This window comes from Anser brachyrhynchus (assembly GCF_964034855.1).
Source record: "Anser brachyrhynchus genome assembly, chromosome: 3".
Classification (NCBI taxonomy): Eukaryota; Metazoa; Chordata; class Aves; order Anseriformes; family Anatidae; genus Anser; species Anser brachyrhynchus.
Genome location: NC_137696.1, coordinates 23,342,472 through 23,366,143, shown reverse-complemented (window position 1 = coordinate 23,366,143; position 23,672 = coordinate 23,342,472). Strand labels below are relative to the sequence as shown.

At 41.4% G+C, this 23,672-nt stretch overlaps 1 protein-coding gene across 1 annotated transcript in view; it reads right to left on the bottom strand.

The window, feature by feature from the left end:
* Positions 1-12,955: 12,955 nt before the first annotated feature.
* The window catches only part of TMEM63A (transmembrane protein 63A), a 29,355-nt gene continuing 18,638 nt past the window's right edge, over positions 12,956-23,672 (bottom strand). The window contains exons 17-24 of the mRNA XM_080587213.1: positions 22,584-22,670; positions 21,898-21,960; positions 20,720-20,882; positions 19,529-19,634; positions 18,027-18,194; positions 15,111-15,226; positions 14,658-14,720; positions 12,956-14,050 (exon numbers count right to left, since the gene is read on the bottom strand). Coding sequence (XP_080443339.1) covers positions 13,949-14,050; positions 14,658-14,720; positions 15,111-15,226; positions 18,027-18,194; positions 19,529-19,634; positions 20,720-20,882; positions 21,898-21,960; positions 22,584-22,670 — 868 coding nt within the window. The 3' untranslated portion in view covers positions 12,956-13,948. The remainder of the gene's footprint in view (positions 14,051-14,657; positions 14,721-15,110; positions 15,227-18,026; positions 18,195-19,528; positions 19,635-20,719; positions 20,883-21,897; positions 21,961-22,583; positions 22,671-23,672) is intronic.

Below are 23,672 nucleotides of genomic sequence, written 5' to 3'. Positions count from 1 at the left end.
GCTTGCTCAGAGCATAATGCCACGTGTTCCAGAAGTGGTGCTGCAAAAAGGAGGGATCAGATATCACAATATTGAGTTCTCTATGCAAAATTTTCACCAGCATGCCTTCCATACTAGTGTACCAGCAGAACTCAAAACTAAATCTGAGTTTTCTGATTATTTTTTTCAGCAGGTCCTCCTCTTTCTTAACCTTATGCATTTTGCCTCTGCGACTGAGACTCCTGCATATTTGGAAGATGTATCATAGTTTTATTTGATAATGTTGGATATTTTTATTTCATGTTTTAGAATAGAGTGTGGTAAAAAGTGGGATGATACGAGTGTTGAGGGAACTGTAGCATCTAGCTATAGATGTTGGTGTTACTAAAGATTACTGTCCGGGAGTAGAGCACGCTGCATGTTTTGCAGTGAGCATTCAAATTTGTTCAGCATTCAGAAGCAGTAGCCAGCTGGAGGTGATAAACAAAAATTGTGGCTAGAGCATATGTCCTTGTTTCCATATTTTAAATCAGATGCCTTCCAAGGGCAGGGCACTCAGTGAAATTTTCCCCTCTGACTTCCTCTTGCATTCCTGAAATAAAATTATTGCCACTGAAGCCTCTCCTATCTGCAGCAGATATGACCAGCAAAACCAGTGTTTCCTTAATACATGTATGTTGCAATAAAAACTTTTATTTTTATTATTATTTTTAAATTTTATTTTAGTAATATTCCCACTTGGACCTGCCAAAGGCTAAAGAAGGAACCAGAAGGAAAGAATTATTTCTTTCTATAGGTTTTATTATGTAGAGAACTGAAATACTGATAGATGATGAGCAGAGAGGGAGAGGAAGAGCCGACAGAGTTCAACTGCACCTATTCCTTCATGGTCTTACAGTCTGTCTTGAAACTGAGGAAGGAGAAGAACAGCAACCAAAACAAACTAGAATGTACAAATAGCTTTAAATAGAGGCTTTTCTTTCCCTAGTTATTTTGTACTCTGTCTAAAGTGGACATCTTGTTACACAGATTTCACCTATTATTTTCCAGGGACAGAGACTCAAAACCCAGTGATGACTGAGTGTCACACATTTGACCTGTGGTCAGAATGATTTGGTCGAGATCATGTTGCTAAAGAAATCTTTAGATCTCATGAATGCATAAGAACATCTAGTTCCTTCCAGAATAAAGATCACAGAAGGACTTTGTGTAAAAACAAGTACAGTCCTACTTTAGCAGTAGTATTTTACTTGACATGACCAATGCAGAAGAGTACTAAGAAAGAGTCCCAGTGCTGGAGCCACAGTTTTTCTGAATCCAGACTTGTTTGGATGTTTTGAAAGAGAAAATGAAATTGTCACATGGTTGCTGATTACATAGTGAGTGAATTGTTTCTAACTACGTGTGCTTGGGGAGATAGACTCTGCAGCTGGGAAATCCCCAACATGTGACTGGTACAGCTGTGTTTGACAGCGTGATTAAGCTTTACTGCAGACCTGAGGATTTCACCGGGTTGCATCTGTACCTGTGGGTGTCTGCCTGTTGCAGCATTCAAGAAACTGCCAAATGTGTTTCAGAGTTTGCATCAGCGTTTGAATGCCTGAGCTCCTTGAACTGTGCTAATCTTTTGCTGATAAAGCAATGAGGAAATAGAGTCCCAAGTGCAGGGAGGAAGAATGTTTCTCTTGAAGGGCGACTATGGTATCTTTAAGTCATCTGCATTTGTGCCGTGTTGCCAAAGGGTATAAATAAATGGCTAGGAAAAGGAGAAGCTGGGACTTCTGCTTTTCTTCAAGCTATTTTTATGCTTATCCATCTGCATCTTGTTCTTGTGTTTTCTCCCCCTGTGGCATCTTGTCAGCAATCGAGATGGTGAGTTGTTCGGGATAGGAGCTCTTTGTTACTCATTGGCACAGCGCCGAGGGTAACAGGACTTGATTCCCCGTGGGGTTTGTAGGATCTTCTGTAATACAGATTTGTGATTTCAACTAACGGTTCGTTGGGTGACTCATCCTGACATCCTGACCCTCTGCATTGTCTCCTGCGTCAAAGCATCAGGCAGGGTCCCACGTCCACGTGGGAAAAGGGAGACAGATGCTGCTCCGTGCCTGAGCAGTGACCCCTAGCAGGGCTGCAACGCAGGCACCCTGCTGCATGGCTGAAGGTGAGGATCACCGGTAATTGCAAAACATCACCGTGATGACTTCACCTGTCTAATAGTCAGCCTTTTTCACAATTCTGCCACTCCCTGGAGATTTTCTAGCGTGCTGTGAGCTTCGCCGTCTCTCCCAGTTACGCACTCGTAGCACAGCCCAGCAGTGACCCGTCAGCTCCGTGACGTTGCAAGAAACCATCGCGCCTTGGTTTTAGCATCCTGACGATACAGTCCCTTGGATGCTGTGCTCTACTAAGAAATTATTCACATGGAACAGAATAATTCAGTTAGAAGGGATCTACAAAGACCATTGAATCTAACTGCCTGACCACAGCAGGGCTCACCAAAAGTTAAAGCACATAAATGAGGGCACTGTCCAAATGCCTCCGGGACACTGACGGGCGTGGGGCATCAGCCACCTCTCTAGGAAGCCTGTCCCAGTGTCTGACCACCCTGAGGGTAAATACATTTTTCCTAATATCTGATTTAAATCCGATTTAGGGGGAAAAAAAATGCATTGAAGCACCATTTTACAAAGTCTTCTGTCTTATGAGGGGAAAAAAATGCATGATTTTTCACTGTAAAGTATGTGCAGGATGGCGTCCCTTGATAACACATTTAGCCTTTGCTTCTCAGATTTATCATATGTTTCTTTTAAATGTACGATGTCCTGGTAGAAGCTGCAACAGCTCTGGTCTTTCTCTTCCATCTCAACTCTGCTGATCGTGGGCTGGATTATACTGGTGCTGCTTCGACCATCCTGCCAAAGCCTTGCAAAACATTTAAAGCGTGTTTTCCTCCCGAGGTGTGCTACCTTACGTTTTCTGAGACCAAGTAGGGCTGACGTTTAGCAATTGTTTCAAAAGGTGAAATGGGGAAGATATTGCATGAGAGGGTTTGGGTCTAGCGTTTATTTTTATGCCTGCAATTTGTCACACATTATGGTGCAAGTGTCTGTGGTGAAATGCTGTAGCATGTTAGCCTTATCTTCCCTAATTGTAAACGTAAATTTTGTTTGTTGACAAAATTTAATGGTTTTACTCAGGGTTGCTTGTATTCAGTTTTACATTCTCAGTGGCAGAAAGTTAGTTGTACAAACCAATGCAATTTTTAAAGAATATAGAACTAGACTATTTATAGATTGCTATATTCCATATTCATATAACATTTTTTCTTTTTATATTTAAAATAATTACCCCTTTATGAGGCCTTTAGGGGTATGATACTTCAGAATCTAAGTATTCTCTGCTGTCACTCATTTCGTAATGAAGAGCAACCTATGCCTTGGTCAATCTGATTAATTAGTCAAAGGTTAGTCAGATTAATTAGTCAAATATTTGATAGAGCATGTAGTAAAGATCAGCACAACAGCAAAAAAAAAAAAAAAGCAGCTATTATTATTCCTCCTGTTAGTTGCTTTCTAATTTCTGTATGCTTTTTATATGTATTTGTCTGTGCTGTGTTTGAGGAAGTAATCAGGTAAGAGGTCAGAAAGGGTTTATGAAAGTGAATCATGTACTGAATCACTGTACACGGGCAGTGTGTGTTCGGTGTATTTGGACTGTGCCTACCTTTATTAGTTTGTTAGCCACTATACTGCAGAACCTGACTTAAAAGAGATTAATTGGGTTGCAAATCAGTTGAGTAGATATGTTGTTGCAATGTAGCTGTATGGACTTGAACGGAAAATTATATAGTTCATTTAAATTCCACAGATAAGCCATCATTCAGTGCTAATTTAGGCCACGTCCCCAGAATCCCCGAGTTGGAATTGAGATGAAGAGATATTTGCCTGACAAAAGTGAGATGCAGGGAGCGTGTGTGCGTTGCCGTCTGGTCGTGCGATGGAGAACGCGCTCCCTTCCCAGTTTGCTGTGACTGTATGCAAGTGTTGTAGCCTAAGGACACGTTACCTCCCCAGATTTGTGTTAACGTGCATAAAATGAAGTTGGGGCTGGGGACAGTGCCTCTGCAACAGCTGAAAAGAGCCCGGACAGCAGTCTCCGTCACACTTTCCTGCCCGTGGCACTAGGCATGGGGAAAGTGCCACAGCTGGAGTTGGGAGAGGGCAGGCAGGGAAAATCTGACGTAAAATAGCCACCAAAAATTGTAATCAGGATGGTGGAAGAGTCTGGTTGTTTTTTTGTTTTGTTTTGTTTTTTTTCATTTAAGTTGCCCAGGGCAAAGTTGACATATTTCCTTCCGCACGTTGCAGCCTGCTTAGTCATGTGTCTAATGTGCCTTGTTCTCTGTGACCACCAGCTTATATAATGTAGAGGGATTTAACCAACCTCACATGCTTTACCACAGTGTGATAGGTCACTTGACAGTATGAGGAACACAATATGGTAATTAGGAAGTCTTTTCTCTCTTCTCCCCACCTCCAAAATAGACGATTTCATGCTTGTGGAAGGGTATCATGCTAGCGCTCCTGGGAAGTGACGCTTTATCTGCAGAGGAGATGCAACACGTACTGTTACGCTGCAGGCTTTCATCACGCTGACATGTCAGCATCTCAATTCTCACTTGGAAATGCAACTTTTAGGGCTGGAAAAGCAGTCCAGGCCAGCTAAGGTGCTTGTTCGTACACCTTCTGGATAAGACTAACAAACATTAACACCAGAGCATTCCCTGTAACGTCAGACAGAGATATACCAAGATACCAGTACTGATGCCAATGTGAACCCTGATCTGCTAGAGGTGCTACCTTGTACTTGAGACAGCCAGTATCCTTCTCATAAATCACACAGCCCAAACCTTTAAAACTGGAAATACAGCTCCATGTGCAGCTGTGGTGTAGGAAGGGGACTGCACAGGCAGGATAAACCATCACATGCCTGGGTGCTGCTATTTGGAGCGGTGAGAGACGGTCATACTAGCAACACCTGTAAATCTGCTTTAAAGCATTTGGAAACCAAATCCATGCTTAGGATCCTGTCTAGGAAAGTACCACAAAACTTCTGCATGGTACTTAACAGCTGAAAGCTAAGCAATTCCATTGATACATTTCTGGACTGAGGCCTCTGGTTTCTTCTAACAACGAGTATAATTGCAGCTCCTCTGACCTTTAGTTGGCTTAATGCAGGCATCCAGGCTTGAAAGTTGTACATTGTACTACGGGAGTTCGAGTTTGGTTTTCTCTTACTACACCTACAAGTGGAATGCCAGTCTGATGTGCTCAGTAATGAAAATAAACACTGAGCAGAACAAATGGAAGCACTGTTGGACACAAGGGCTCAGTATAACTTTGGCATCATAAAAAAAAATCTTCAGGATGGCATTATAAGATTTTTATTTTTATGTTTTTTAAGCTGAAATAAATCTAACTATTTTTTAGCCTTTCCTCTTCAGGTGATGTAAGATTAATATATATGGAGCTGAACAGGTTTCATATGTTCTGAAGGGTATGTCTTTGGAATTACCCCAGAACACGTCTGTGGAGTATTGCCTCAGCAGACTAGACTCTAGACTCAGAGTACTGCTTCTAGCAGACCCTGTGTTTTCTGCAGCTAAAACAATGTTTTAAAACTTAATTTGGAATATGAATTGACAAAAGTGGGGAAAGAGTGAATGGCTCTGTAAAATGTCTGTAGTTACTTGCCGCTGAATATGCAGACGTTATGCAACTCAGGTTCTTAAAAATCATTTTCCCCTCCTCATAGGCACAGAGCTTATCTCTTATTGAGATCAAAATTTACAATATTCAAGGGACAAATTAAGATTATTGACTCCCTCACCCCCCACACACCTTTTTTATAGTTATTTGCATAAATTCTCTTTCCCTATGACTGTATGCATGTTTCATAAGCAATTGTATCCAAGGAAAAGATTCAGGTGGATAAATGTGTGTATGTGTGTTTGAAGATTTCATTAATAACTGTAGGTAGGGCTTCCTGAAATCTGGAGTTTTTACTCATGCCCTTTATTTTACTTAACTCATGTTACAAAAATTTGCACTTTGAGAGATAGGCATGCTTGCCACCAATTCTGGGGAAAAAAAAGAAAAAGGGACAAAAGGAAAGGACACAGGTTTCTCGAATATTTGGACTAATGGACAATACTAAGTAATCCAGAGAATGGGGAAGCACATATGCAGAGGGAAAACAGCTGAGTCTGGGAACTAAAGCAAGAACCAAAGAACCACAACGTGAGTGGAAAGCGTATCTTGGGTAAGTGAGGAGAAAAGCTGAGCAAGAGCTCTTGGGGAAGCATCTCCCTTTACCAGCTGGGGGCACCTTTTAGCTGTCTCATTTGTTTGATTCTTGCACAGCTGGAAAATATCAGACTGTAAAAGGAGTTGTTAGTATTATCTTGAAAGTATAGCTTAATAATTTGTCAGTTCTGGTTTCTGCCTTCTCTCTGCGGGAGGCTTCTAGCCCTTCAGCTAGAGTGAGAGTACTCAAACAGGCTGCGTGCCTGTATTTGGCACAGCTGAGAGGCCGAGCCTGTGGTGAGGAGCACAGCCTGGAAGCGGTCAGAAGCCTCCTAAAACTGATCTGGCATTGATGAAGAAAGCTTCTATGCTGTCAGCAGCAGAGCTGCTGGAGAAGGCTCCCGCTCCTCCCTGTGCCCCTGCTGCGTGCTGGTGAGCAGGATGGACGTGGGATGTGAGGATGGGGGAATGTCTTAAAATGATAAATTAACAGTACTTACTGAATCTAGCAGTTAAAGCTAATTATTATTTGTGAAATTGGTGGTAATTGAACCAGTTATTGTGTTAGAATAAACATCTGTGCCAGTGTCTTCTAACTGGAAAGACCTCCACAACGCCGAGTTTTGTCTAGGTGCTCAGGGTACAGGGTTAAGAGCTGAATAGTTCAGATAGTGCCAAAGTTAAATGTGCTTCAGCAGTGACTAAAGATCGGGTTCAGCTTCCCCTGGGGCTGTGGATTCACGCGTACTGCCTTCTCATAGCAGTGTCATCCCCAAGCTGTTCCTTCTTGCTTGCTTCCCACCCTTACCTGCGTATTGATTTGTCTCAGTAAACAGTTTGTGTGGATGCGCAGTGAATTAGATTGGGGAACTAATCCAATTCCTCTCTTTCTCCTCTCTTTTCTGGGGAGGGGGGATTATTTTCCTCAGTACACTTCAGCCTGTGCCCATACCAGCAGTTTTCCTGGCACAAATAAGGCTGTGGTGTGAGGTGGGTATAAGCTGGAGGGAACAAAGTGTTAAAGCCAGGACTGTTGCTGAAAGAGATGTTTGTAAAAACACACCTTGTTTTGGTGCAGAGGAGCAGGAAAAAGGGTGTAACTGACTTCACCAGGCATTGCTGGCGATGTGGTTACATGTGGTCGCTTTTGCTCAGAACAGAGGCCCAGATCTGACTGCCTGTGGACCTTCATTCGGATCCCTTTTTTTCCTGTAGTGGGTTCAACAGAAATGTCACTGCCTCTGAACTCTAGAAGAGTGTTCTGTGCTAGACTGGAATGGATGTAAGTTAATTCATTGGTTGGAAAAAAAAAAAAAGGAAATAAAAACACTGAAATATTCTGTATAGTACTGTTGTTCTTCAGTCCAGTCATCTCGTTGTCCTTTTCTCCATTGTGTCCTGGGCACTGCTGCAACAGGGGATGCAAATGGCCTTTCCTGCTGCACAGATATATATCCCTTCCAGGTTTCACCTCAAATCTGCCATTTCTTCTGCTGTAGATCATACCACCTGAGGACTTGGGCTGAAAGACAGCATAAGAAATTGGGAGAAACCTCTACATTGAAGTCAATGACTTGACTCAGAAACCTAAATGAGATCAGAGTAGTGTTCTAGGTCTCTGGAAATGAGAAGGTAATGATATTAAGGAATAAACAACAATAATCAGTCCCTATTTATTAATTTTATCATCTTTTTTTATAAAAACTGTTTAGTCCTTTTTCTTGGGTTTACGCGACAAGGTTTTGGTAGCAGGGGGGCTGCAGGGGTGGCCTCTGTGAGCAGAGCCCAGCAGCTGCCCCATGTCAGATCAGAGCCAGCTCCAGCTGCTCCAAAAGGGACCGGCTGCTGGCCAGAGCCGAGCCAGGGAGTGACGCTGGTTGGGCCTCTGCGAGAGCAGATTGAAGAACTGGGGGAAAAAAAAAAAACAAACTGCTGCACAACAGCAGCTGGGAGAGGGAGGAGTGAGAACCAGCCCTGCAGACCCCAAGGTCACTGAAGGAGGGCAGGAGGTGCTCCAGGCAGGCAGCAGCAGTTCCCCTGCAGCCTGTGGAGAGGCCCCTGGTGGAGCAGGCTGTTCCCCTGCAGCCCATGGGTCCCACACGGAGCAGATCTCCACGCTGCAGCCCGTGGAGGAGCCCCCGGTGGAGCAGGTGGATGTGGCCTGGAGGAGGCTGCGGCCCATGGAGAGCCCCCGCAGGAGCAGGCCTGTCCTCATCTCAACCCTTGAGCCCTTTCCATTATATCTTCTTCCCTTTTTGTTTTGAGGAGGGGGAAGGGTAAAACCACCACATCCCTTCAGTTCTGTGCATGGTCTGTTAACAGGTCCATTGCTTGAAGTCTTTGTCTAGTTTTAACTCAGTTCTCAGCTGGACACCTTTTGCATCAAAGTTGATGCCATTTTGCCTGAGTGGAAAAGCAAGGATCAGCCTAATGGCTCAGCCCCTGCACTGACAGCGCTGTGCCTGTATGTTAGTGCTCCATCCACGTCCCAGGAAAACGATGTGCCACTCTCAGTTCTCACTTTGCCCCACAGTACTCTATCTTCAGGTTGTTGGATTTCTCAACAACATTGAAGCGATGAGTCTTCGCTGCCAAATGCAGCACTCCCAATTGCTTACATTATATTGTCCTCTAGTGGTAAAACTTTCTGCGTGCTGTCTGGTATCAAAAGCAGAGTTTTTTCAGGCACTTCCTTCTCTGTTATTCACATTTTAATGTTGATCTTCAGGCACCATCTTGCTTTGTGATGAAGTTCATAATTCAGTTTCAAGGTTTAGCTTTAGGGGTGCTTTTGTTTGGTTGGTTTGCACTGCCTCAGCCATTCTTCTACACCATTCCTTGAACTTGCAAGTGGAAGAATATTTGGGAAAGTATAAATCAAAGACAAGAGAGCTGAGTTATCACTCCGTTTCAAGTGTAAGATTTTGGTGAAACTTTTGATGTCATTTTTCTCTACCACTTTTGTACGCTGAGGGGAGTAACAGTAATAGCTATTTCATCAGGGTATTTGAGGACTGTTGATGAAAACAAGGTCTTAAATGCAACTGATTTTCAATGTAAAAAACAGTAATGCATTGTCTCGCACAGTAGGCCCCAGCTACAATGAGAGAATCCTGGTTCTGAGGTGGTACATTTTTATCTATGTTTACGTAACATCACAGTGAGCTCTTACTGTATGTAGATCGTAAGATTTAAGCTTTTTTTTCCCCACCATGAGTTCTTACCGAATGTAACAAACTTCAAAAAGAGGTGGAAGCTAAGGCAAAAACAAAAACACATTTTAAATGTTCTTTACTTTTTATGAAAGTATATTAAGATTTATTTTGTTAATACATCTGGACCTACATTATTAAATCATTAGGTCAAGAAGTGATTAAACACTAACCTTTAAATAATAATCATTTTTTTTAAATAACCAAAAAAAGTAGTCATAATTTCAGGTTTCTGGTGTCCAATTAAGTGTAATGATATATGATATGCAGGACTAGGTGGAAATTCCACCAATTACCCTGTTAATAAATAATAACTCTAACAGAACACAATTCACATGCATTTTTCTGCGCTGTTCTACAGGAATAGGTGTAGAAAGAAAGAAACTTTGGAGAAACCAAGTACCAACTCCAGTCAACATCACTTTGCCCCCCAGAGCTGTAATCTGAGGGACTTTTCATCTCCAGAGTACAGCAATTAGGTAAGATTTAATGATTTTTATGAGTCCAGAAAGATAACATGGTGTCATCGTGTAAAGGAAAAATCTGTATTCAGGTTGGAGTTGTGCAATTACGCTGTTAACTCTTGAAAAAAAAATCACTTATAGCCCACTTTCTGGAAGGAGCCACTGCTGACCAGTGATCACAGCTCAGAGCAATCCAGTTTTGCTTGTTTAACCATGAGCACTAATTGCCCAGTGGCCATCAGGACAGATCACTAGGAACACAGTTGCTATTTGCCCATCACTTAACTAAATTAAATCCACCTGTAGACAAAGCTGCCCCCAGGCAGGCACATTCTGAACAGCCTGATGAACTGCAGGACCTCTACCTGGGTGCTGGTGCCAGGCTTGGAATACGATGTGACTTTGTGCTTCATTACCAAATTGTTACCTGACAAGACCAAGTCATTGCTACAGTGTTCTTCTAGCATATAACAGACGGGTTCTTAAAATGGACACTGGATTTTAATAAAGCACCTTCATATAATCACTCTGTGGATTATGTGTCTTCATGAACGCTAACACCACCACACCAGGCCCTGGTGTTAGCCAACAATGTTAGTTCAATTAAACATCCCTCCCCAGTCTGGTCAAGGCATGAGACCTGCTGACAACTGATTTGCTGCTGTTAACGGCGCTTGAAATGACACTGTGCATCTCAGGTCAGTGCCATGGACCTGCATAACTGAGCTGTGAATAATGCTCACCGACAGCTGATAATGTTTGATCACTTACAAGCATGTGACATGTTAATGAAGCCAATAGTCCTCGCTTACATTGTCAGCAGGGAGAATATAGTCATAGAATCATTCAGGTTGGAAAAGACCTCTAAGGTCATCTAGTCCAACCCTTAAGCAAGTACTAAAGTCCACAACTAAACCATGCTACTAAATTCTTTATCTACATGTTTCTTGAAGACCTCCAGGGACCTCAATCACTCAACCACTTCCCTGGGCAGCCTACTCCAATGCTGCACAACCCTTTCAGTAAATAACTTTCTCCTAATATTCAACATAAGCTCTTCAGTTCAGCATTCTGAATTGCCTTTAAGGGGCTGCTGATTAGGGATGCCACATGGTTACCATGTTAGATGCCTACGGTTAGACAGTGTCATCAGCCCTACCTTACAGCAATTCCAAGATACCTCCTCTTTTAAAAAAAAAAAATCCAAATAAAAACTAGGTCTACTGCACATCTAATAGTTCTCCAAATGTCACCTATTCTGCCTTATTTAGATACCCCCTCTAAAAATACATGCAAGGTTTTGATAAAATATTTGAAGAACTAGATTCTCGTCCAAAGGTTATTAGTAAAAATACTGCACTTGATGCCCAGAACCTGAGATTCTGATTTCAGCTTTTGATTTCTATTGCTATAGATCCATTGCTTCAATGGAATCTCTCTGGCTTTCCAGTGAGATCAAATATGGTCTAAAATCATAAGGGAAAACTATTTGCTGTAATTTTCCAGTCACTTAGGTATATTGAGAAATCTCTGAATATATTGATTTAAAGCCTTCCAGAAAGTAGATTCTAGTGATGTTAGCCATTAAAATCAAGCCCAAGGGGCAACTGGTAGTTAAGAAATGTTTTTATTTAATTCAAGCACAGAATTAATGTCGATCAAAGTTATGCCAAGCAATTTTTACTAAGCAGCAGTAAGAAGTGCCTTGTGGACCTTTTTTTTTTTTTTTAACTTCTGTAGTAGTAGTAGCAGCAGCACAGTTGAAAAGCCTTGCAAGGAAATGCACAATAGAGTGAAATATTTTAGCAGAAGGCTCAGTATAAGACTTCAGTCTCCTGTGTTTTTTGTATATTAGGATTATCTCTATCGCAGCTTGATATGCTGTTCACCTTGTATGAAAAATCCACCACACACGTATATAAGATAAAAAGGAACCAATTTTACAGAAAGGAAATCCAAGAGTCAAAGGAGTTTGTCTTTGACACGACATATGCGAATATGAAAGGCCACTTGTTCAAAAAGTAAGTTACACTGCAGAGCATAAAAATCCCTAAGAGCCAGCACTGTACACAGGTCAGGTGTAGTAGCTGAATTATTTATTTGCTTTCTCAATTAGTGTATTTGAGAGTGTCCAGTATTTCTGAAGACACCCACATGGGATGGGGTACTGCAGGAAGGAGTGAGTGAGAACAATCACAGACTTCTGATCTAATTAATACAAAAGACTGTCTCCGCCTTCTGTCCTCACAGCTGTATGAAACATTCAGAGACAAGTAAGAAAATATGGACTCTTTGGGTTTTGTTTGTTTGTTTTCCCATTTGAATCCCAGTCTTTATGCCAGTATGTATTCAGGGTATACACCACCTCTAGTAAGACCGTGATTGCTGAAAACAAAGTAAAATAAAAACAACACACATTATCCCCAGCTCCCCCAACTGCAATACTGAAGCAACAATATAAAGAAACATGATGCAAATCCATGTCTACTAGAAAAAGGCTCCGCCCTTACCTTTTAAGAACCAGGAGCTGTGTACTTACAACTAACAGGATGGGCTTGTCATCTGCGTTACCAGAGTTCTGCAGGGTCCTTCGTGCAGCAGGACAGGTCTCCTGCTCAACATTTGTCCAGAGTGCTCATCTTGAGAAGGTGGAGGCAGTCCTGCAAAAAAACTAAACATCTGTACGTACTCATCCCTGGCACAAGCTCTACTCCATTCTTCTGGTGTTGCTGCTTCACAGATACACTAATACAGGTCAAGTTCAGGAGCTAGAGGTTTAACAATGAGCAGGCAAACAAACACAGGTCTTTGGAATGTGAAAATCATCTCCCTGCCCAGAGGTCAAAGATTCACTCCCTCCGGAGGACATACTGTCGTTGTAAGTCTCATGACAGTGCTCTTACAAACAGTGCATGGCACTGCTCACACTGCAAGGCAGCTAGCAAAAGAAATACGTCAATATGCAAAGGAAAAAAAAAAAATCAAGACAGCCTGAAACTTCTGAACTGTTTTATTGCTTTGTGATTTTTAGTTGTACTTTGACACAATGTACTTCGGAATAAATTGGCGCCTACTACATAATTTAAAAACTTAATATCTTACAGCTCATATATTGGCACTATAGAGAAAACCCAGAGATTTGTCATTTTGACCCAAGATTAAAAGAAAGATAAAATATTTACACCCTTTATTGTTGGCAAGTAAACATTCATTGTGGAAGGCCCTTAAAAACAGTGAACAAAAAATATCAACCTAAGTGCCCTCCAAAAATATATAAAAACACTATCAGGTAACTCACTCCTTTCTTAAACTAGACTTTTTTTGCGCTTTGGCACTTTTAGTGTGCAAGTGCACAGTAACTCCCTCATCTCATTACTTAAGGAAAAAAGTAACGTGCTTCAGGTGAAAAGAGAGGAGAGATTCCCACACACCATCCTCCACTCCCACACAAACAGTATTTTCATCAAAAAAGTGACGCTGCTTCAGGATTTAGCACATACCAAGGAGTTTATAAATACTAAAGCTTTTTTTTTTTTAAATAAGAATCTTTTTGAATAAATAAATGACAGTTGGTAATAGAGAGCTACATTTGCTTTGGTGATCAGTTATCTATACGCAGCATAAGTTATCTTCATAAGGCAAGCAATGGGATAGCAGACGTGAAGTCCCTGAGGATCAGCAACTCTGTGGAACAAACATGTTGAACAATGTGTGTAGATAGCCTGGAAAACAATCAGTCCCAAGGCATCTGCTTTTTGATCTCCAAGCACAGCTGCAGACCACACAATGAATTATTTCTATCTCTCTTCTGTAGGCAGGAATTCGTAAAAAATAAATCAGAATACTTAGTAGGCAGTGGTGGGGAATTAGTTCTTCTAATGCTGGACCAAGTGCTCCATCTTGCGTTAGTCCTCAGTATTGAGAAAAAGCCTTTCACTCCCTCCTTGATAATTGCTGGTTGGGCGGAACAGCTTGTAACTTCTGCCTATGAACTACTGTTGTCCATGGTGCCATATGATGGCTGCTCCTTTTGGGCAAGCATCGTCCTTTCTGTAGAATGAGGATGCAAAACTCGGGGGATGTACATCTGAAATCACAAGCGTTAAGGATTTTACTAGTCTCTCAGACCATAACGTTGGGATAATTTACCCAGGATAATTTTTCCCCTTGCCATTCTTCTTTTCATCCATTTTCCCATTCTTCAGCTTAACACCCGAGGCCTTCTGCACGCTACAGGAGGCTTCCTGGTGCACCTCTCACCTGTACACACACAACTTGTAGATGTGGCACAAAGACCTCTATTTCTACTTCAGTCCTACAGCCTTTTTAGTGACACGGCAAAGACCTGCTATACACGTCACAACTTTCAAAGTCACAAAGCAGTGGCAATTGACTACATTTGGCTGCTGTCCAGATGTCAGGTACTGTCTGGTGTAAGGCCCAGAACAGCATTTAGTGCTGCTGGAGGTAGCATATCTCAACTACTCCTAAAACTTCAGCTGAAGGTACTTCTGGAACACCACCTGGGAACAGTCAAGAAGCCCAGCTGCAGAACTCACTGGTCCCACCAACATATGGAAGTCCTACAGTCCATTCAAACTAGTATGTCCTACACAAGCTCTCTGGCAAGCAGGGTGAGAAATTAGGCTTTTCTGAGAAATGTGAGAGAATATTAGTAACTCTTAACTTCTTACAGAAGACGCTGGGATGGTTCGTACATCTGTGTTGTTTCCGCTTTCGCATTGCACGTCTTCTATCTGTGACCAGTAACAGGTGGGGGAAGGGAGAGAGACAATATCAAACTGGTAAGTTAAAACAGTATTAAGAGATGGTAAGCACTTGAAAACCTGCAGAAAGAAATCACTGGGCAGTGCTGGTGCTCTAATGTACAGTTACAATGAACTTGCCTCCAATCTTTTTCCATACTGCTCTCTCTCTTAGATTTGGTTCCTGCTGAAACTGGCACACTTTCCACTGTGCCAAGTAATCTGCCTCTAATGATCAGCCCTCTTTAGTCATCTTACTGGAATTAATGTTTGTGGACAGCCATTGCTACTGTCAAGGCAAGAAACGCCCCAACATGACTAGCTGGTGCTACATCAAATACACAGGAAGGTGCTGAAAGGTGTAAGGTATCCATCACCTACCTTATAATTCAGTGGGCTCAGATGCTTGAAACAGCCAAAACAAGAATAAGCCACGCAAACAGCGATTGTGATGTTGACAACCAGGAAGGTAAACATGCTTGTAGGTGCTTTAAAGCCTAGAAAAATATCCAGAAAATAATATAAAAATACAGAGCAAGAAAACAAACACACTCTTATTTTCACACTCCCATTTTCACAGAAGCCTCATGTTTTCTCCTTGGAGGACTGGGCAAGCCACTTCCCACCTCAACTAGAAGAACCTGCTTAAGCACAAAGCCTGCTGACTGCTAAAACTGATGAATGAGCTATTCCCCCCCCCCTTTTTTTTTTAAAGAGGCTAAGGCAGGCAGCTGCAAATCTTGAGTGCTAAACAAGGCTCACAGATCCTTCTTCTCCTCCCTCATTTATCCTGGACCCACTTCTAAGATGCTTTTAATTAATGATCTGTGAAATGTAATAGGTAGAGTCCATTTATTAAATAGGATGGTGGTACCAAACCAGAGAGCTTGCAAACAGCTCAAAGGGGAAAAAATGACCTTTACAGATTAAAAGTTGTTCCTCCACTACCTCCCAGGGAAAAATATATATATGGATAATAGAACTGTAGCTTCTCAGAGTAAGAACTGGTGAGAAAAAGTTAACCCAGCTGTTTCTAAACTTCTTTGGCCAAAAAGAGCAGTAACAATCCTCTTTTCTGTGTGTGTTTGTGTTAACCCCAGCATATGTAGTGACACAGAACAGACATGTTTACTGTTTAGTAGGTTATATGAACAGATCTGTGCAGATCTATTTGAGAGGAGGAATAAAAAAACAAAGTACATGTTGCTGTTCAAGCAAGGGAAATGAAAGAACTTCCCTATGGGTATTCTGGAATCTCCTTTAGAAGTTGTTTTTCTAAGCATAGGTTACATCACTCTTTAACCAGCTGTTGAGGAATGTCTACATCAAAGCCAATGTATGGAGTGAGCCACAAGGCAAACAGCAGACATCAGGGGAGAAGTCTCCACAAATCAGTTTTCCCCTGCCCTGCATCCTCAGCACTCATCCCTGCCAACATCTCTAGAGAACCATGGGACTTCGGTGCCCATCCCAGGAGACAGGCTGAACTGCTGATACTACTACTGTCCTCTGCCGTGAGGGACACAGCAGCGTTTTAGGTGTCTGATGGATAAAACGGCACGAGGCTGAGGAAGATGACAGTAGCTGAGGAGGAAATAGATGACACTGGCGCAGCCTGTCTGCATGCAGTACTGTGAGCAGTCAAGCGATATTTGATCCTGACTCAGAACTGGGATAGAAGTCTTTCTAGCCTTACATTTCTGTGAGTGAGAAAATGGAGTATTGCTGTACTCTGCATCCATAATGTCCATCACTGCACCAGGCAAACTACACAAGTCATTGATTAAGCAATAAAACTTTACATACACAGTGATTTATTTTGCAGGTAAGGAAGCACTCTTCCCCCTCCTTCCTTCCCCTTGGCACAAGGAGTAGCAATTAAATCAAAACGTCAAGGTCCTGCCTCTCAACCTCACCCCACTTGGTTGGACAGCCTTGCGCACTGACAAGGCATTGAAGAATATCCAGTTAAACAATAATTCTATACTAAACCAAACATAGTAATGGAAAATACAGATTGGGTTAAGTTCCACAGCAAATGATGGTCTTGCCGCAGAACCAGGAAATAGAAGGATTTCATTTTTACTACACCAGGTTTTCCTTCATAACAATTAGAGACGTCAACTGCTGCATGTTTGTTTTTTTCCTAAAGCATGCTCTCGAAATTCTGCTGTTATTTTAGAGGACATGAATTTGTTCGTCATCCCAGTTGCAGAGAGAGATCAAAACAAAGGAGAAAATCTCCCAAGCATATAACTACCACAGTGACACCTGCTCAACTCCAAAGATAGCCTGAAGCCATAGTTTTGAGTGCCTCTTAAATCCACTGGGAACTCTCTCCAAAGTTAAAAAATATAGATAAATGACAGTCTGCCAACAGTATAAGTACGCTGGAAAAGCACGATGCAAACATACTTTGTCATCAGTGCTGTGAGAACAGAGAAGGTAAAATACAGTTAGATTCCAAGGGCTCCCTTCCCAAGAAGGGAAACTTAATTCCTTCAAACATTCCTGTTCCATGACGAGTGCTTCCTCCTACGTCATGAGTGAAAAGCTGTAAGCTATCACGTACCTTTTCTGATGCCAAAGCTGTTAGTATACTGCAGCCAATACTAATAATGCCAAGTATTTGCAAAATAAAGAACATCTGCGTATTTAAAATGAATTACACAAAACCATGAGTTTTTGAATCACAGTATGGGGAGGAGAGTCACTATGTCACTGCAGTCTTCCATATAAAGTTTGACAGATGATGTAGAACAAAGGTCATAGTAGCATTAGCCAACATTTTAAGAATTTTTTCCTAAACAACAGTTGTACAACAGAAGTAATAGCCAATTCACTCAGGCAAATTCAACTTACATACAGACTGCACAAATGTGTGTAGTTAAGCCAGAGACCATCTACTAACAATAACTAATTCTGAACAGACTTTTCTTTAACATTGGTGTGTTTATTTTTTATTTGTTTGTTTTTAAATACTGTCACTCTACAGTCCAATTGGCCAATTCAAACTCTGCAGATTTAGGGAACGCAACTTCCTGTAAAGTGAAAAAACTGAATGGCACTTGATATTTCCAGTTAACACATCAGCCATCTATGCCTTCTTCAGAGCATCTTACGCAAACTTGTATAAGCTGCAAATATTGCATACCTCAGTGCAACAGGTAACCCCCATGACTTCCCGTTTACACAGGCAAAAAGAGAAGCCCATAACGCCTGTGGAACTTCACGTTTCACATGTAAGAAAGATGTCAAGAGAAGACTATGTTCTCAGTGAAAAAAGGTAAAGCTTACCCAGTCGCAAAAATGAGAAAAAATAGAGCCATAAAAGGCAGAGAATTGGAGCGGCAAGAGCCTGGTTCACTGCTGCAAAGTGCATCTTCTTTTCCAGCTTGGCAGGGAGATATGCATAGTAAAGGTTGTAGCGGTCAACCATGTGCTTCAGGAGTATATATATTAACCCTGGGAGGGAGAAAGGAAGAGCCAAGGAGAGGTTGTTGAAGACTTGATAAAAGCAGCAATCCTATGAGATCTATACCAACAAAGTGACTGAAGATCCAGATACTAATGGTGGATACAGCCCAAATATGAATGGAGTACAGCTTCATGAGAGCAGCCTGCTTCTGCGGTAGTTCATGGGGCAGGGCCAACATCCCCAGGGTTTCACTAGCCCTCCCCTTCTCCTCACACTTCTCTGTGGCACCACTTGTACTCCCAGGGTAGAGCCCGAGTTCCTCTCTAGTGCTGGCACATTGGGCCAATCTGTTTGGGTAGGCTTGGTAACTCCCTCACTGCAGTACGGGTAAAGAAGAAAAGTCTAGCAATGGCTTTGTCTTTCCCCCTCAGCCTTCAATAAATCCACGACTGGATTTCAAGTCAGCTTTTGTCCTTCCCCAACCCGTCCCGCACAGCAAGGCAGCCTGTGACTTGGAGACCTTCTCCAGGTCCTACAGAAGGACCCCAGCTCTAACTACACTACAGGGCAGCTGCACCCTACCCACATACCCTGAACTAATTAGCTGGTTGTCTAAGCCAGCGCATCAAGCAGAGTACAGCATTTCCTTTCCTGTCAGAGGACAGGCATGGCATTCACCAATACGTCATCTCAAACAAAGTGGCTAGGATATCATTAGGTCACATCTCTAGGGTCAAGACCACGGAGCATGCAGCTGTCGATAGAATGGTGATGGCCACAGCCCCTTTTCTCATTCAGGGCATGGAATTTTAGATAAATGGTTTGCAACACAGTAGAGCTGCAGCAGTGAAAAGGACAGGTAGTTTTCCAGCCTCTTACTACTGTATTAACATACTTCTTTTTGTGCTTATTTTACATACTTCACTCAAACTTTAAGACAAATGTTATTGCAAACGTGCCTAAAGGATTTGGGGATCAGAATGTCTCAAGTCAAGCTTGGCTGCTTAAGATGGACCTCCAGATACCTTATGCAGCCTGCTTCTCCTAGACCTCAAGAACCAAAGCTAAAAATAATCCCCTCACACCCAAACCTAACTTCTACACTTAACTACTAAAAACCACCACCAGAGCTGATTGAGACAACACTCAAAAATAAAATAAGCATTTAATATTCATCAAATACAGTTTCAACTTCTAAATGCAGCGCAAGAACTAATTCACCATCTTCTGTCCTATTTTTCCCCACAAGAAGGGATGAAAAGTTTAAAGTCCTAAGGATCATCAGCATCTGAACTGTACCAAGAACCTAGAATTGGGCCTTCTGTAACCCCCACTTGGCTCAATCTCACTCACAATGTCCACAGCTCACTGGAGAACTTACCGAAGGGGACAATGATGGGGCACGTAATGCTATAGGCCATGACAACAGTGAACACACACAGCATCCATGCATACATCGCTCCAAATTCATATTCAAATGCTTGTTGCTAGGAAGGAAAAACAAAACACTTAAATCTCTCGTGTCACCTATCAATTTGTTAGGAGTTAAGACAACTCACTAAAGCAAGTTCACCTTCTCTTATTCTCTCCCTTTGATAGATCAGTTATTTCCCTGAGAGGTACAAACAACACTTATGTATAAGTATTGTGTGTTTTAAACAGGTACACTCACAGAAAACACGTTACTACTTCCGTAGCCTTAAAAAAAAAATCCTCAAGGATAAGTGTTTTCATCTACAAGAAGCAACTATTAAAGCCACAAAGTAGGAAGTAATTGGGCCAAACACAGAACCTTCACCTCACTGCATCTCTCATTGAATCTGTATACTGTTCCTTGTGCTGGTTTTCACACCAGGGAAAGCTCAAGATGTCAAAGCTTTGGTATGGTTGGTACTCCCGTTTTTTTCTAATGCTTATCTGAACCTCTTGGAATGGGAAAAAAATCTATACGTATCAGTTCAACCACAACAAGGTGTAACATGCAACAGTTAACAAAAGCAAATGTTTAACATGATTATTTTAAAAAGGACAGCCCCCCCCGCCCCCAAGAAAAAAAAAGGAAAAAAGGAATGGGAGCAGCTGTATACAGGCTTAAGTTCGTATTCCAACACCTTGAATGTCAAGCTGCAAGACAAATCATCATCTGAAAGTTAAAGTTCAGTGCTTGAAATCAGATGGTAAGCATTAATCTGAATGTACATCTAACAAAATAAAATCAAATTGCACATGCTTGATGGCTGACAGAAGAAACTAACTGTGGACAGATCCAAATTTTAAAAACCCTGCAATTTAGAGTATAAGATAGTATCAGGATTCTACTAAAAAAATCCAAATCATAAAAATCTGACTTGGAGCTACAAAGAGAATATTTTGACCATCTCTTACTTGAATAAATACTTCACAGTTAAATATGCTGCAAAGAAAGGCAATACAAATCTGTTACAGATGAGTGAAATAAAGGCCAAAAAAAGTCAGGACGTGATAGTTAATGGTCTGAAAGATGGGGGCTCCCACTGTGTCTTATAAAAACCAATTGTTTAATTGCCTCTTGGCTAAGGTGGGGCGCTAATACCTGTTTAATATTTTTTCTTTCTGCTGTGGACTTGGCCATTATCATGCGTATGGTATAAAGGATGAGGCCAGGTAGGCGCAGCAGCTCCATCCCATTGCCAATGAAAGCAGAGGCAATCACATAGTTCACAAAGAATGCTCCCTGGTCAGGCAAAAAGACACATCTGCAAGGAAAGACATCAGACAGTGACTGGAAAGCAGAAAAGCAAATAGAAAAAACATATATACAATGGATCTCTATCGTCTTCGGAAATCTCTCTCCATAGGTATAAGTACTAGCCACCATAAGAAGTGGCTAGAAGACTTCTGATAACCTTGTTGAAAAAGAGTACTACCTAACGATAAATGCAGTATATGCAGTAAAAGCGTACTTTTACGATGCCAGTGCAAACTAATCTGTAAGAAGACCGGCTGAGTCACGCAGGTTGGATAAGGAATAAACTGTTCAAGCAAAGAAACAGCAGTCTGATGGGGTGGCTGATAACAGACAGGAGCATCACTTGATGGCTACAACGGCAACTTGAGACACGATAAGAAGACTGGGAGATAAAATTATCCTATTACAGTGTAGTAATTCCTAATCATCTTCTTGTTTGTGACTTTGAAATAGCAGTTGAGAACATAATTTAAGTCTTAATAACTGCACCCTATTCTTTCCCTCCAGCCACCTCGCAAACTAGCCAACATGCTCAGCTCACAGTCACAAGAGCTTCTAATAACCAATATCTGCAAGTGTGCGGTACTGGCATGAAGACATTTGTATTTCTTAATATCAACAGTGAGTCAATGGATTTCAGAAAAGAGAATTGTTGCAGCTATTTAGTCCCAGTGCAATTCTTTGGAAGATCCTTCCTTTGTCAATGATATATAAAAACCCTCAGTACATTATCTGGTCCCCTCACCTGCATTACATCATCCTGTCTTTTCTTGTCTTCTATAAAATTTGTGAGGTTTGGGGAAAATAACTCTCCTTAGTAAATGTTTGCATATATTATCTGGCAGGAAAAAAATAGACTTCTCCACAGCAAAAGCATCTGCATTCTCTCCTCCCCTTATTTATTACCTCAATGTCCTCCCTAAGGTACCATCCCTGAGCTAATCTTAATAAACACTAACCAAAGTTAGTCAATAGCAAAAAAAGCATCCTAAATAATTGTACAAATTGTTGCTAATACTTACTCTAGCCTAATGGCAGAATCAGATGATTCTCTGTCAAACAGCCAACGGAAGAAAAAATCAAGACTGAAAGAAAGATGGTTAATATAATTAGTGTCCAGAAGCTTAGCACTGTGTAAAATTGCTTCTCTTTCAGTAGTTCAGATCAGGATAACAGATGGAAAGAATTTAATCAAATAATCTGAATACTACTTTAGCTTTATACTTACTACTGGTCAGAAGTAGGAAAAAAAAGATGCATAATAAAAGAAATATCTACTTCATACTAAAGTTCTAGAAATTAATTTTTAGAAGCCAGTATATAGGTAAGACAAATATGTGCTATCCCATTAGCTAGAGACAGTTAAACACAGTACAGGTCCAGAGAAAGAAAAGAAAAACTAACTCAGGTATAAGACATACTCAGGAAACTAGGTTCTCAGCTACAGCAACGTGGGCAACATTCAATTAGCCATTGATCTTTCAGTGTCATAGATTTCTTTGCTACACAAAAAGTCAAACTTCACAAACATTAAGGGTCTTCAGATGAAGAACATGAGATTTCAATGTTACAATGTTTTAGTGTGTCACCAGACACACTGGAAAGGGGTACCTCAACTGTACCTCAACTAGCAACTAGAAAGCAAGAAATTTGTCATTCAAAAGCTGTCAGAATATCCAAACATTACTCTATTAAACTATGACTTTACCTGGTCAGACCAAGGGAAGGCAGAATCAATACCATGAAGATCAGAAATATGTAGACTTTATGCATCATTATTCTGTTCTCTGCAGATCTGCCAACAGAAAAAGTTACTAAGAAATTCATGTGAAAGACTTCCACACATGAACGATCTTGCTCAAAGAATGTCAGGACCCACGAGACTTCCAGCTTCCCCCACCACATACATCACTACAATATACTTGCAAAAGAAACACCTTTGGGATATTCACTGATTTCGACCAAGCAGGCTCTCAGTATCTTCTTGGGCACAGAAAACATTTCAGAAGATTAGTCCAGATGCTGTGCTAACAAAACTACCACCCTGTACCACAAGCAAGGGGATGAGCACCAGTCACAGCTGGTCTCTCATCTAATGATACATCTCTCAGCAGCTTGTAAACAAACTGCTCTTCAAATACTATGCTAAGAAGGATAAGGCAGTTTGTTGAGGGGCACCAGTGCCAAGAAACTAGACGCTCAGACAAGCTACTGAATTATACTTGCCAAGAGTCAAGACTTCGGGAACACAACACTACTAATACTATACCCCTCCTACAGTAGTAGGAACATCTTTCTAAAGACACATAGTTGCCAGAAAAGTGCAGAGATGCCATAAACAATTCAGACTCTTTCAGAGATGCTGTCTCATATGGCATTAAAACCAGAGTTTTTATAGGATCACATGGCCACTGGGTACTGTGGGACATATCAGTTAGTATAATTATACTAAGGCTTAAAATCAGACCTGCAATTACTAGTGACTCTAGAAAACTGTTTCAGCCAATTCAGAAGGGCTCAAAGTTCATGTGTTTAGTACAACTATCAATAAAGAAGTTGAAAAAAAGCATACAGTTTGACAAATAAACAGCAGATTCTGGACACAATGTCTTATGGGGGAATGGTACAAAACTAAAAAGGATTTGACCTCAATATAAAAATAAATAAGCAACGGCTGCAGGCAGAAGATTGAATGAAGCGTAACTAGGATTCAGTGCACACTATCATGCTTTTATCTCACTGTAGGTAAACTGGAGATGAAGTCCAGTATGCTAAACCAGGCCTTGCTGAATACCCC